This window comes from Sus scrofa, chromosome 1, assembly GCF_054392235.1.
Source record: "Sus scrofa isolate SSC_HxYL_T2T_F1_AM1 chromosome 1, Sscrofa_HxYL_maternal_Yorkshire_Landrace_v2.0, whole genome shotgun sequence".
Lineage (NCBI taxonomy): Eukaryota > Metazoa > Chordata > Mammalia > Artiodactyla > Suidae > Sus > Sus scrofa.
In genome coordinates this window covers 205,805,397-205,820,182 of record NC_139383.1, presented here as the reverse complement: position 1 = coordinate 205,820,182, position 14,786 = coordinate 205,805,397, and the positions used below count along the sequence as shown (strand labels likewise).

Below are 14,786 nucleotides of genomic sequence, written 5' to 3'. Positions count from 1 at the left end.
TCTTCAGCAAAACTGCTGACCTTAACTTTGGCCACTCACTGCTCTACTCTCTACACATCCATTTTATACCTCCTCCTCCTCTCACCCCCTCAACATCCTTACTTCAGCTGATAACTGTGTTTCCTTTGAGAGAGAAAATAAGAGCAATAAGAAGAAAGCTTCCACTATTTATTTACTTGTCACCTCTCCCATCCCAGTTAGGATGTAAAGGGAGGAAATTTGTATTGCCAGGGACCTGGAATAGTGCCTGAACTATGCTGTGTGCTTAATCAGCATTTTGGTTTGGAAAAAAAAAATTAGATAAAAGGAATAAATATCCCTAGAAGAGTCATGAAAAGGCTCATGTTAAGTAATTCTTGTGCCCAAGGCTGAATCAAAAAAAAAAGACCAGGAGTTCCCATCGTGGCTCAGTGGTTAATGAATCCGACCAGGAGCCATGAGGTTGCAGGTTTGACCCCTGGCCTTGCTCAGTAGGTTAAAGATCTGGCGTTGCCGTGAGCTGTGGTGTAGACTGCAGATACAGCTCAGATCTGGCATTGCTGTGGCTCTGGTGTAAGCCAGAAGCTACAGCTCCAATTAGACCTCTAGCCTGGGAACCTCTATATGCCACCGGTTTGGCCCTAGAAAAGGCAAAAAGACAAAAAAAAAAAAAAAAAGAAAAAGAAAGATTACCGTCTCCAAGCTTAATGCTCTAGTCTCAAATCTTTTTGATACTATGGTTTTATGAAATCTTATCTGTTCTTTTCTGAAAGTTCCATGATGCTCTTTGCTCAGTTTTACAAGTTGAAAGATAGGGTTTTGGGCCATGTTTTCAGAACATACCTTCCTATACTGCTAGCTTCATAGGGATAGTGGGATGACTGCTTAATGATATAAATATTTTATTTCTATTGAATTATTCACATTATATTTGCAACTCACATGAATAATAGAAAGTAGCTCATATACACCATTCATAGTTATGTTGTACAATTCTTTTTTAGAAATACGTTATGTATTTGAAAGGTGTGGAGGAGATTCAAAATAAAAGTCTCTTTAAATGAGTTCTTCCACTACAAATTCTATCACTGGAAAGAGCTATTTTACTACAATGCTTTTCACAATGGGGTTTCATTTTCCCTTTAAATTCTAATTTACATGTCTATCAAACACATGGTTCAGAAATCAAGTGGTCTGAGTTGTCTGGAGTTTACCTTAACGTCATTTTTTGTAAGAATAAATTACCATTGAAAAGAGAATGAGCTCTCTGATTCTGAGACAGAGGTGGAGGCAGAAAATGGAGAGGTATTAATTTGAGAAATAAAAAAGTCAGCTCTTCAATACTAGCACCATATCCCCAACCCCAGTGCAAAATTCTGCCAACTTTCAGTTTCCATAAATAGATACCACCATTAATGTTCAGCAGGCCAAAACTGTGAGAAAGTACTGCACTTTTCTTGGCCAACTTTAGCTGTGCCATGAAATCACTTAAAGGAGAAAAAACAATAATCATCAAATATAAATGCAAGTATAAATATATTTGAAGGGAAAAGTCTGTGACATAGAACTCTTTACTCAGTCTGGCTATCATCATTTGTGAAGGTAAGAGAAATTCATTCAAAGAATATGCTAGCTCACAAATTACATGCCAATCATTTATCATTTATTTTAAAATATAGCCCTTTAAGGCGTTCCCATCATGGTGCAGCAGAAATGAATCCAACTAGGAATCATGAGGTTGAGGGTTCAATCCCTGACCTTGCTCAGAATCTGGCATTGCTGTGAGCTGTGGTGTAGGTCACAGACTCGGCTCAGATCTGCCGTTGCTGTGGCTGTGGCGTAGGCCAGTGGCTATAGTTCCGATTTGATCTCTAGCCTGGGAACCTCCATATGCTACAGATGTGGCCCTAAAAAGAAAAAAAAAAGAAAAAAATAAAAAATATATATAAGATATAGTCAACTGTTAGCTGTAGCTTTTTCATGGATATTCCTTATGAAGTTGAAGAAGTTCCCCTCTATTTGTACTTTGCTGAGACTTTTTATCATGAATGAATGTTGGGTACTATGAAATGCTTTTTCTATACCAACTGATATAATCCTGTGAATTTTACTCTTCGGCCTGTTGTTGATATGATGGATTACAATGATCGTTGAATTGTGAACCAGCTTTGCCTATGTGGAAAAAAATTCCACTTGGTCATTGTAGGTCATTCTTTTACATCATTAGGATCTATTTTTGTTGAGGATTTTTACATCTACATTCATGAGAAGTATTGGTCTGTAATTTTCCTTTCTTGTAATGTCTTTTTCTGGTTTGGGTATGATGGTATGGCTGACCTCATAGAAGAGTTAGGAGAGTTCTCTACACTCCTGTTTAATGTTTTCTGGAAGAAACTATGAATTTGCCAATGAAACCACCCGTACTTCTTATTTTAGAAGTTTATTAATTATTAACTCAATTTATATAATAGATATAAGACAATTCAGGGTTTCTATTTTTCCTAATATGAGTTCAAGTAGTTTGTGTCTTTTATGGAATTGGCCCATTTTAACTAAGTTATCAATCCAGTGGCTATAAAGTTGTTCAAAGTTGTTTCTTGACATGTTTTAATGGTCACTGGATATGCTGTGATGGACCTTCTTCACTTTCTGATATTGGTAATTTGTGTCTTCTCCCTTTTTCTTGGTTAACCTAGCTAAACAAGGTTTATTAACTTTAATACTGTTTTCACAGAATCAGCTTTGGGTTGCAATGATTTTTCTCTAAGGATTTTTATGTTTTCTATTTCATTGATTTCTGCTCTAAGGTTTATAATTTTTTGTCTTCAGTTTGCCTTGGCTTAAATTGCTCTTCTTTATCTAGTTTCTGAAGGTGAAATCTTAGATTATTAATTTTATAGCTTTCTTCATTTCAAATAATGCATTTAATGGTAAACATTTCCCTCTAAGCACCACTTTTGCTGTATCTCAGTAATTTCATAAGTTGTAATTTCATTTTCATTTAGTTTGAAATATTTTTTCTAATTTATCTGAAGGCTTCTTATTTGACCCATAAGCTATTTAAAAATGTGTTAATTTCCAAATATTTGGGGATTTTTCTAGTTTTCTGTTATTGATTTCTAGTTAAATTCCACTGTGGTCTAAAAATATACCTTGTAAGATTTTTATTCTTTTAAATTTGTCAAAGTGTGTCTTATGGCCAGAGTGTGATCTATCTAGTGAGTGTTCCATGTAAATTTGAGAATATGCATTCTGCTGCTGTTGAATGGAGCAACTTGAATTTTAAAACAAAGAAGCATTAAACCTGAATACCAGTAGAAAACTATTCTGTTAAAAGATAGTACTTAAATTTATCCTAAACTTCCTAGACACTGGTTCTATGAGTAAAGGCAGAGGAATAGGTAGTGTGGGTCCAAAAGGGAATACTTTATTCGCTCTTCCAGGAGATGATTTAATACATTTTCATAAATATTTGCAAATGAATTGCCCTCTGACATACTTTAAATTGTCTGAATATCATAAAAGTTTACTCTTGCAATTCGATGCTAACCAGGACAGACCTAAGCAGATATATATATATGTATGTATATATATAATTATAATTATATAATGTGTATTATAATTTTATTGATATATAATTCATGTACAGGGAATAAACAATGTACTTTTTCTATAATTATGATTACAATTTAAAAGATTAAAACTTCTGTGCTAGTTTTTTTTTAAGGTAGGAAAAGGTTATGTTTGCTAAATGTAAAGAAAACATTCCACTTTTAGTCCCCTAAGAGATTATAAAAATGATGTTTCATAACAACTTCTTCTAAGGGTATTTGAAATTCTTCATTTATATAACACCAGTTTCTACTTTAAACATAATTGGAGAGAATAAAGTGAAAATAAATTACATAGAAAAGGGGGTAAAAGCACATGCCACTGACTAATATTTTCTATAGCAGTCTCTCTGAATATTATAGTCAATAAGACTCCAATCAGAATGTTTACATTTTGCCATCCACTCTCTGGGTGACAAAACTGCTCTTTTTATAACTTAACAACATCAACCCAAGAGAATCTACAACAACCAAATAAATAAAAGGGGAAAAGTAACCTGAAAAAAGTCAACTAATCAAGCTGTAATCAGTGTAAGAAAATTCAATCAATTAATCAACTGTGTTCTAATAGGACTTCACCCAAAAAAATCTTACAAGCTATTATACTGTTGTTTGTAAATCAGAGAAGGTGTTGAAAATCCCATTATACTGATTCAAAAATAATAATGCTCTAAAAAATTTCTTCCTTATACCTTAATTCCCCAATTATTTCTCCATTATAATAAATTATTATAATTTAAGTCAACCAAGGAATATTTCAATGTTATACTTCCATTCAATCAACATGATTGAATAAAACTGATTCTGAACAAGTACTAGAATGAATATAAAGCAAAAGAAGAGTCAAATAGTAAAATTTTGTTTTCTAGTTCAATCAGTAGATTATTATTAATAGTACATTTAAAAACAGGCTACTTCTTAAATGTGGTAATTCCTTTGAAAATTACCTTTTGTTGAATCATCCTCTATTGTCTGTTTAAACAACGTAATATCCTTGAAAGTGCATAGGAACAAAACCACTTTTTCATGTTCATTTCTTATTGGTGCAATCTGCATATAAAACCAAACAGGGGTTCCTGTAAAAGAGACAACAGGGTCTGACAAAGCTACCACAATGATTTTGTCCCCTGCTTCCCCTCTTACTTCAGCCACCAACTGCTATGCCAGGAATCAGCACCAAAACAATAGTATTTTAATTGCTGAAAGAAATCAAAAAACCTTTAATTTTATATCAACTCCCAATTGCTCAAAAATTAATAAACATTTTTTAGCCCCAAATGTCAAAATTTCAAAGTAAAGCACAGGGCATCAGTTCACAACATAGTAGCATAAGGACAGTCTCGCTGTTTAACCAATGTCAGGATCACCTTTAGGTCTGGGTCCCTACATCACTGCTGCTCTCACCCACTCCTCTCCAGAGTCTTGCCAAGTATGAGCATGTCTAAGTGCTTTTCCTAATGACTTTGAGAGGTGTTTCCAGTCAACTTCAACATCCATGCCTGATGCTCTGAGAAGTGTTCCTCCTGGAGGAACATTAGAAATTCCAGGCATTCTCATTGGTCAGACAGACTTAGAGGATAATGCTGTGGCTCTGACAGCATCTCCACATCAGAAAGACAGGGTGTCAGCAACACTAGAAGCCTGGCATACACGGAACTATACCGGAGGACTTTAAGGCAGTGTTAAAGAAAAAAAAAATGTACCCAGCCCTTGAAAGCCTCAGGGATCTTCACGACACACTGCTTCCAACTTCCCTCATTCAAAGCATGAGGCTGCATTCTGTCACCATGTTCTTCAAACACTGGCTCCTGCAGATGCCAGAGGATACAGTTGCAAAGCATTCAAGGCTTAGTTAGGGTGTAGAAAAATTAGGAACTGGCATGATGTCAAATAACAAATATTTGAAGACACAAGAAATGCCTTCAAAGGAGTAATTACCCATTAAATGATTTAAAAAAAAAGAGAGAGGGAGTATTCTTTTAGTATCAAAAAGACACATTTTCCATTATAGAGTTTTGAAGCCCACAGTGCAGTAAAGCCTCTCCAAATATTCTATCTTAAAGACATAGAGCCTTTTGTCAGGTTTGAGATTTGGGGAATGAAATGTGCAGCTGTTAATGGTCTCTTGGTGAGAATTAGCCTGTTAGTGACTTCCAATGAAAACCAATAAGAAGCACCTCCATACCTGCAGCCAAAAATTGTCAGGTAATAATGTCACTACAAAGGAAAATTTTCTACTTACACAAGAATAGGTGACTTAACTACTGAGTACTACAAGTCAGAGAATTTGAGAGAAGAGATTTCTATAAATATTCAGTTCTGACAACCAGGTCCTTTGCAACCCCAGGGGGCTTATGGAAGGACATGGCCTTTTCCAAAATGATTACAGGATGAGACAGGGACTCAAAAACAATCACACCATCTACCAGAAAGGCTCTTCTTTGTTTTCTGCTTCTTATTTTACACAGCGTGTCCAGGAACTGTGAGTGATGTGCACAGTTTGACAAATCACCAGACCCAGACGCTAGCAGATACATGGCCTGTGACTGTTCCAACACAGTGAGCTTGAGGCAGCAGAGTCATCAACAGAGAGAAAAGGGCATTAAAAATAAGTCATTTTCCAAGGTCTGTTAGAAAGCTGAACAGAAAGAGATGATGTTACCATTCATACCTTCCTATGAAAACAGCAACTTTTCAAAGTTTGGCATAGAGTCAGGGCTGTTTTTAAAATTGCTTTCGGATAGCACGGTATACTTTTTTCAGGTTGAGCCCACAGGGTCACACTTCTTCCAAGCTGGCTGAGTGTTTGCTGAGTGGCTGATAAAATGTCCATATTCTGGCTTTGGGTTTCAAGGGAATAGAAAGCCTGGGAGGGCTAAACAGAAAGGACCATGGCTGCTAGAAAGTCGAGACAGTGGCCTGGTATTGATTCCTGGGAGGGACTGCAGTTCTGCCCTTGTGGAAACAGACCAATTTTAAATCATCATCCCAGAGCCTTGCTGTCTCTCAATAGCAGAAGCAGCCCAGGGTTAATCAGAACAATGGGCCTAAAGAATAGGGGCTGCAAACTGAAACATCAATCATAATACATATTAAATCAGGTATCTCAATCTCCCCACTTGCAAATGGTGTTCAGCCTAATTATTTAATGGAAGTGTTGGGAGTACTAGGCATTCAGGCCGCCAAACAGTTTTCTACAGACATGTAAAATTTTCTAATGTTAAAAAATGTTCCACAGTTGTTCCCATTGTGGCTCAGCAGTTACGAACCCAACTAGTATCCATAAGGATGCAAATTCAATCCCTGGTCTCACTCAGTGGGTTAAGGATCCGGTATTGCTGTGAGCTGTGGCATAGGTCACAGACACAGCTCGGATCTCACATTGCTGTGGCTGTGGCATAGGCTGGGAGCTGCAGCTCCGATTTGACCCCTAGCCTGGGAACTTCCATATGCTGCAGATGCAGCCCTAAAAAGCAAAAAAAAAAAAGGAAAGAAATGTTGTGCAAACACACTTGTGTCAGTTGATGTTCAAAAGCCTTTAGCTATTTACAAGATCTTTTAAAGTGGCTTTTAGGTATAACAGAACTCCATTATAATACATGAATTGCATCTATCCTTCATATTCAAGAAAAAAGCTCAATGCAGATACTATCCAGAAGAGACAAGGATTTGCATCTGTAGTGCTATGAGCTATAATTCGTACTGTCTCAAAGCAGACAGCTACATGTATAGATGTTTATCTGAAAAGAAATAGACTGGCCTGTACAAAGGCCAGATAATTATTTGAAGCCATTAAAATAGAGCAAACCATCTAAACTACCTTGGAGGGAAACTTTTGGAAATGAAAAATTCGAGTTATTGCCAACATGATTTTAAGGATATAAACAAAACAAACTTTCCACATAGGTATTTTTGAGAAAATCAGAAACCATACACTTGGCTTAGAAGCTTCAAAGTCAGAAAAAAGATAACGTTTATTCTGCTTAAATTCCAAGGTGAAATGATCTTAATAATACGGAATATTACTAAATGATTTGCTAAACTTAAGGCACATATCTAAGTTATTAGAGAGATAACAACCCTATATGAAAATGAAAGGGAGTGTTGCCATACGAGTTTACTACAAATTATCAATATATATTTAGACCCGGTGAAAAAGATCCAGAAAGCACCTGGAGCCTGGCTTTTCTCTTGTAGAGGACAGAGCTGATCATTCAGAATGCATTGTTTTCTAGTTGACAAGCCAACGGACATTTGGGTATGATGTCAAAGAGAAATACCTTTTGAGCCTTGATTATAAAATGAAAGATAAGATATACCTTAAATAAAACCACTGAAAATTAATATTACCATTACCAGGTTCACTACTGTGAAGCAATGCCTATGCTTGTTATTATCCCTATGATGGTCTATTAACAAAAAGAGAAACCTAAATTTGACTCTAAATATTCCATAGAAAACAAATGTTTAAGGTACAATGGAGAGCATAAATTAATCATGCTCCACACAGTCTAACCAGAATTAAACATGGTACAAGTGTTTTCTGTTGAAGCTAAAATGCTCCTAAACTGGGGAAGAATTAAGTAACCATCAAGTTCCACTAAAAATAATGATTGGCTTTGCTATCATTTATCATTAACACTAAATAAGGTGACTCAAGTAGTTACTATTCATTAAAAAAAAAAAATCTCCATTTGGGGAATGCAGAAAGAAAGAAACTAAGTAAATGACTATTCAAAGAAAACAAATTAGGAGATTTGGTTGATGAGTGTACTGGCTGGTTTTTTATTTGATTGTTTTTTTTCTTCCAAACCCCAGTGGTGAGTTTTCTCAGACTCTCACATAATTACACAAGACCCATGAGGTCTAACATGATTATATAACAGACAAGTGACCACTCACAAATCCTATCACAGAGAACAGCACACTTTAGTCAACACAGAGGTGAATGGCCTGTTCTGAAAGTAACAACTATTTCTGCTAGTCTTCCACATGAAACAGTCTAACAAAAGGCCATGTTGGTAAAGAAGCACCTCAGGTAGATACCATACATTCACAAGTCATCTGTGTATGTGTAAAAAGGTAATCACACATACCCACTGAAAACAATCTTTCCTTTTAACCATAAGAAGAGATGAATTTCTGTCATTTCTAGTTGTTGTTACATAATGATAGGATCTTTACCATGGGTATTAATCACAAAACATTTTGCCACCTGCCACACGCACAAAAAATCACACTAAAATGCATTGTAGTTTTCTTTCATTCCTCAAAAGGTTGCTTTTCATAGGTATTAATTTTGCTAATTTTATCATACCTGGTGCCAAGAGAAACAATAAAAGTTTTACATATTTTCTACACTATAGCTTAACTATCATTTAAAGACATAATAGTAATAAAGTGTTAACACGTCTTATGGATAATTTAAATACCTACTGTTTTTCTTATACAAAAGAACTTCAAAGCAGTTTGACTCGTAGTTGTCAAAAGTCTGCCTGACTTTCTCAATGGTTTTCTTGTCAGTCAATTCTCCATACATAAAACTGGAAGAAAAAAAAAAAAGAGTCCATTTGAGTTTTGTATTGCTCTTTAAAATGCTCTCTTCATAAGTTAGATTACAAGAATGTAAGTTTTGTTCAAATGACCCATGATAGCTTTTTACAAAGAAATCAAATAATTTAGGAGTTCCCTGGTGGCCTAGTGGTTAAGGATTCTGTGTTGTCATTGCTGTGGCTTGAGTTTTATCCCTAGCCAGGGAACTTCCACATACCAAAGGTGCATCTAAAAAAAAATAATGAAACACTTTAATCTCAATGTTTCTAATGTTCTAGATCCCAGTGTACTAAATAAATGTTTTACTATTATTTTCATTTCCCTGCATGTAGAACCAAGAGTAAGATTTTTTTTAATGTTTCACAAACATCACTAAAGGTCACAGAACAATCTTAATTTTTCCATTGAGTATTAAGATCATATTACATGGTTTCAGCTTTCATGGGTTTGTTTTATACTCCCATACTACAAAGACAAACGAAGACTCTACATTATACATATACTTCCCTAACATGAGAAAGGAACCACTCACTCAAATACAAGAAGTACAATGAGTACCATATAAAATAAACACCCTGAGACACATATTAATCAAACTGACCAAAATTAAAGACAAAGAGAAAATCTTGAAAGCAGCTAGGGAAAAGAAACAAATAACATACAAGGGAACTCCGATAAGGTTATTGACAGATTTTTCAGCAGAAATTCTGCAGGCCAGAAGGGAGTGGCATGATATACTTAACGTGATGAAAGGAAAAAACCTCCAACCAAGATTATTTTACCCAGCAAGGCTCTCATTCAGATTTGAAGGAGAAATCAAAATCTTCACAGATGAGCAAAAGCTAAGAGAATTCAACAACACTAAACCAGCTTTCCGACAAATACTAAAGGAACTTCTCTAGGCAGAAAAGAAAAAGCAGCAACAGGAAACAAAAATACCACAAATGACAAGGCTCACCAGTAAAGGTATATATACAGTAAAGATATGAAATCATCCATGCACAATTATCCCACCAAAATCAGAAATCATAAGAAGAGGAGGGTAAAATGCAGGACACTGGAGATGCATTTGCAGTTAAGAGACCAACAACTTAAAACAATCTCATATATACAGTCTCTTATATCAAAACTTCAGAATAACTGCAAACCAAAAATCTACAATTGGTACACAAACAAATAAGAAAAATCAACTCAAATACAACACTACAGATAGTCATCAAACCAGAAGAGGAGAGAACAAGAGAAGAAGGGAAGAAAAAAAGAGCAACAAAAACAAATCCAAAGCAATTAATAAAATGGCAATAAGAACATACATATCAATAATTACCTTAAATGTTAATGGACTAAACGCCCCAACCAAAAGTCATAGACTGGCTAAATGGATATAAAAACAAGATCCTTATATATGCACCTGGTTTTAGATACCTAGTTCTATTTGTTGCTATAATTGTCCAGACCATCTCCTCCACCAGGAAAAAAAAAAAATGTGGCACTTAACTAAATTTTTGATTCAAGTGTATCTTTGTGATTGCTTTTATTTCAGTTTTCAATAAATTAGCTTATTTGGCCAGAGTTAAATTTAAGTGTGGTGGGAAATGAAGTGTGTACAATTTTAGGGACCCTCTTTAAGGAAATGAATACAAAATTATAAAACAAAATTAGGTACAGAGTCTTGAAAGACATGCATCCAAATGAAAGCCCTTGAAGATTCACCATCCTCATGAGAAATCTGCTCCTAAATGAAAATTTACAATGGGGAAAGCATAGTTTGTTACCAAGATCCAGCAAAACCAGCAGGATTCAACAGTAATGCCACATCACAACTAGATATTACAGAGTAATGAACCCATCTTATGTTAATACTAACCTAAATAACTAGAATTCCAGAAACTAAAAGAAAGTAGATAAAGCCAATCAAAGACTGACAAATCTACAGCCTGCATTTTCAATTACCATATTTCTATCTTTTATAATAAAGAAATTTTTAATTGTCATTATAATACCAAAATAAGGAAGAGAAAGACAGACTTTAATTCCATAATCTTACAGCCAGACTAATACATGAGGCTTCAGAGGGCATTGAAAACTCACTGTTTCTATTAAAGCCTGAATTTCAGCTCACGTGAATTTTACAAAATCTCCTGAGGTGATTATAATTAAATTAGAATTCATCAAAGTCACTCTCCCTCCCTCACTCAAAAATAAACACTAGATTAAGATTGTTAGTATTTTTTACAGACAGGTGAAGTTTTTTACTCAATATTATTTTTAATGCAAAGACTTTAATAAAGAGAAAACATTAAAACACAAAAAATAAGATAAAACAATTAAACTAAGTGTTTGTGGTCTTAAAGAAAAAGCATTTTACTCCTATTACTAAATGTCCGATTTCTGTGGTTCAATAAACCAAAACATAATATTCACAACTGACAACAGAAAAACGTAAAAAATAATGTATCTATACTATAACAAGCAGCTAGGATTGAAATGGTGAAAATTAACTCTAAGAGGATTAAAAAGTAAGTTACAACTCAAATCAAAAAAAAAAAGAAAGAAAACACACTGTGTTGGGAACTGAATTATACTACTTAAAAAGAAATACAACACATGTCTGATTCTATTAACATTCTGAAGAGATGGCCAAAAAAAAGCAATTTTTCAAATAAACACTGAAAATTCTGTAAATTCTTCCTTTGCCCTCCCAATGCTAAAATAGTCTATCCTAAGAAAATAAGAGCATTTTAAGAAAAAAATCTTGGATTATTACACTCTGGATACATATTCAAAAATGATCTTTTATTTCTTACATATTTTTACCATATTTTATCCATATTTTTACCTTAGTTTATTAAACCACATATTTCCAGTGACAGAACACATATTAGAAGTGGTAAAATGCAGCAGTTAAATAATAAAAGATATTTCAAAATGAGCTATAAAGAATGTCTAAAATGTATTATCTAAAGCAAGCATCTGGAAGTTAATTCACACTATGAAAGTATTTCCACCCAAAGTTGCCCAAACCATACTAAGTCAATTCTTCTGCATATTCTATGCATATGGCACATATGCTTATTTGCTCAGTTTTTTTTTATGTGTATGTGTTGAATGTCTTTACTGAGGCTTCCTGTAGCCTGACTCTGGATTCATGAAGCTCAATGCGGTCTTTGAAAGGTTAAGGGAATTTGAAGGGAACCAAGATTTAGAAATGATAATCATCAGGCTTTAGAAGCTACGTATCTGTATAATAATTTTACACAGTTTCCGTCTCTTATTGAAAAGCCTGCAGGAATATACAATGGGAACATTTTTTAAATTACAGAATTTCAAATTACTGTCTTAGGTCGCCAAGCTCCCCTTCAGTAATTTAAATGGCTTCTACAACCTCAGTTGTCTTATTGGAAAGGAAATAAAATGAAATCCACAGAAGCAATCTATCCCTTTTATAATATGGAGCAGCCGTGATATAAGAGGACCACTTACAAACTGCTTAATTCATGGGCAAGTCACATAACATCTCTGACTCTTAGTTTCCTCATCAGTAAAATGATGATAATGTTAATATAACCCAGAGGGGAAGATTCAAAGCATAATGCACATGAAGTTGAAAATTATATGTGCTGTACAACAGCTGACTTATTACTGGACTGCTTCTTATGGGTGGGGTTAGAAGGCCCCTCCACCCCCACCCCACTCCCTTGCTCCTCCTCAATTCTAGGGCAAGGGCTGGGCCATGCTTGCTAACAGGCAGGGTCACTGTGTCTTAAGGGGATACAGACATTATTCTTTGTGTCTTCTTTTTCTGTGAGCCCTTGAGGCTGAAGCATAAGCTCTTGGATAATCTGGCCACTTGTTTTGCCCCAAAACTAACTTGTGGGAAGATTTGATCTTGGGGGTAAGAGAGATTCCCTGAGGCCTGGCTTGGGCCATATGCATCTTGCCTAAGTATCTGGCAGGACATCTTTCACGTAGGTCCTACCCTAGGAAAATTACAGGGACAGGTGGCTTTGGCTTATAGCCATATCTACTTATTATTAGATACCTTGTTCTGCTATCAGAATCTCACAAACAAGCATCACTGTGATACCTAACAGTAAGGGTGGCTGTAACGTAGACAGACTTCCAAGGGAGAAAGGAAACTTACAAACCAAAAAAGTATATAACCTATTCACGAGTGCTACCAATCTGTCCTAATCTGCTAATGGCCAAAAACATTCCTGTACTAAACACACAAACATTCAGTCACCACAAGTGAAGAATAATATTATGTGTAGGCATAGGCCACAGTCCGCAGCCCAGTAAATGCTTCATCACAGAAGCCACACAGATTGACTTAATAATATGTGGTCCATAGCTCAGAATCAGCTCAAGACTAAAATCATCGCAAAAGTTAACGGGAGATGGGCTGACGTCTGCAATCAAAGGATCAAAAAATAAGAAGCATGAAAGAGAGTGAGGAGGAAAATTTAGAAACAGATAAGAAAGCTTTCAAAATCTGAAAGAGCTAATAATAAATCAAAGCATTACATAACTTATATAGTGGATAAACAAAACGTTTCACAACCCATTAATTTATATGAGCTTAAAAGGATTTAGATAGAGTATAAATGGTAGATCCATGACATATAATTAAGGGGAACTCAGAATAGATCTGGACATCTCCAAACTTGGGTGTGTGACATCGCTGATGCTCCTCTGCCATCCGACACCCTCAGTGCCACCACCTCCGTGAGAAGCAGAGTCCTCAACCACATGGAACCAGGCTGACATTCACCACGTGGAATGCTCTCTGGTTGACTGAGATAACCTGGTGTTAAGAAAACTGCCTATCAAGACATCCAATAAAGTGTCTCTTAGTATCTCAGCTTCACTGTCTATTCTGATAGCTTGGTTAAGGATTATTAATGGCCCTTCCAGAAAAAAAAAAAAAAAAAAAAAACGTATTTTAAGCCATCTATCTATTCGAACCTTCTCTACCTATATGATTGCTCTTCTTGCCCACTGCATTAAGAAACAAAAACAAATAACAAAAATTAATTTTGAAAAAAAGCAGAATGGCTTTTAAAAGGTTCAGGTTAATCAAAGGGAAAAGGCTAAAGTGGTTTTTACCTAAGTTATAACAGTTATGTCTCAAATGTCATGGCTTTCTACAGGTCATGTGATAAGATCACGTTTTTAAATGTCATTCTTCCAAAAGCTGCAAATGATGTCTTTTATACATACAATACATTTTGCATCCTTCAGCAAAGAGCAACAGTCCAAAATCTTGAAAATATAATTATTAGACAATAAAACAAACCTACATTTGAAATTTCTAGGAATCCTGAAATTTCAAAAGAGTATTTTTTGAAAATTTTGCTAAAGCAAAAGGGACAGAACATAGCACACATCAGATTTTTTTAATAAAAATTTAGCTACTATTATAAAGTGCAAGGATGTAGGAAATCCATAATCCTCCCTCATGGCTGCTAAGAGTGGAAAGAGAAGGCCATACTGGACAGCAATCTGACAATGGTTAATTTACAATTTCTTTTTTTTTTTTTTTTTTTTGCTATTTCTTGGGCCACTCCAGCGGCATATGGAGGTTCCCAGGCTAGGGGTCCAATCGGAGCTGTAGCCACCGGCCTACACCAGAGCCACAGC

General features: G+C 35.3%; 1 protein-coding gene across 4 annotated transcripts in view; it reads right to left on the bottom strand.

Moving 5' to 3' along the window:
* KCNH5 (potassium voltage-gated channel subfamily H member 5) overlaps window positions 1–14,786 on the bottom strand; it is a 293,800-nt gene that overhangs the window by 243,004 nt on the left and 36,010 nt on the right. For 3 of the 4 annotated variants that reach the window (XR_014820505.1, XM_021062620.2, XM_084983190.1), the window contains exons 3-4: window positions 9,027–9,133; window positions 4,538–4,666 (exon numbers count right to left, since the gene is read on the bottom strand). Coding sequence is in view for 3 of the 4 variants with exons in the window: in XM_021062620.2 (XP_020918279.2) it covers window positions 4,538–4,666; window positions 9,027–9,133 (236 nt within the window). In the remaining variant the exon portion in view is untranslated. Of the gene's footprint in view, window positions 1–4,537; window positions 4,667–5,293; window positions 5,399–9,026; window positions 9,134–14,786 lie in introns of all 4 variants that reach the window. The other variant, XM_021062628.2, reaches the window with a different exon arrangement.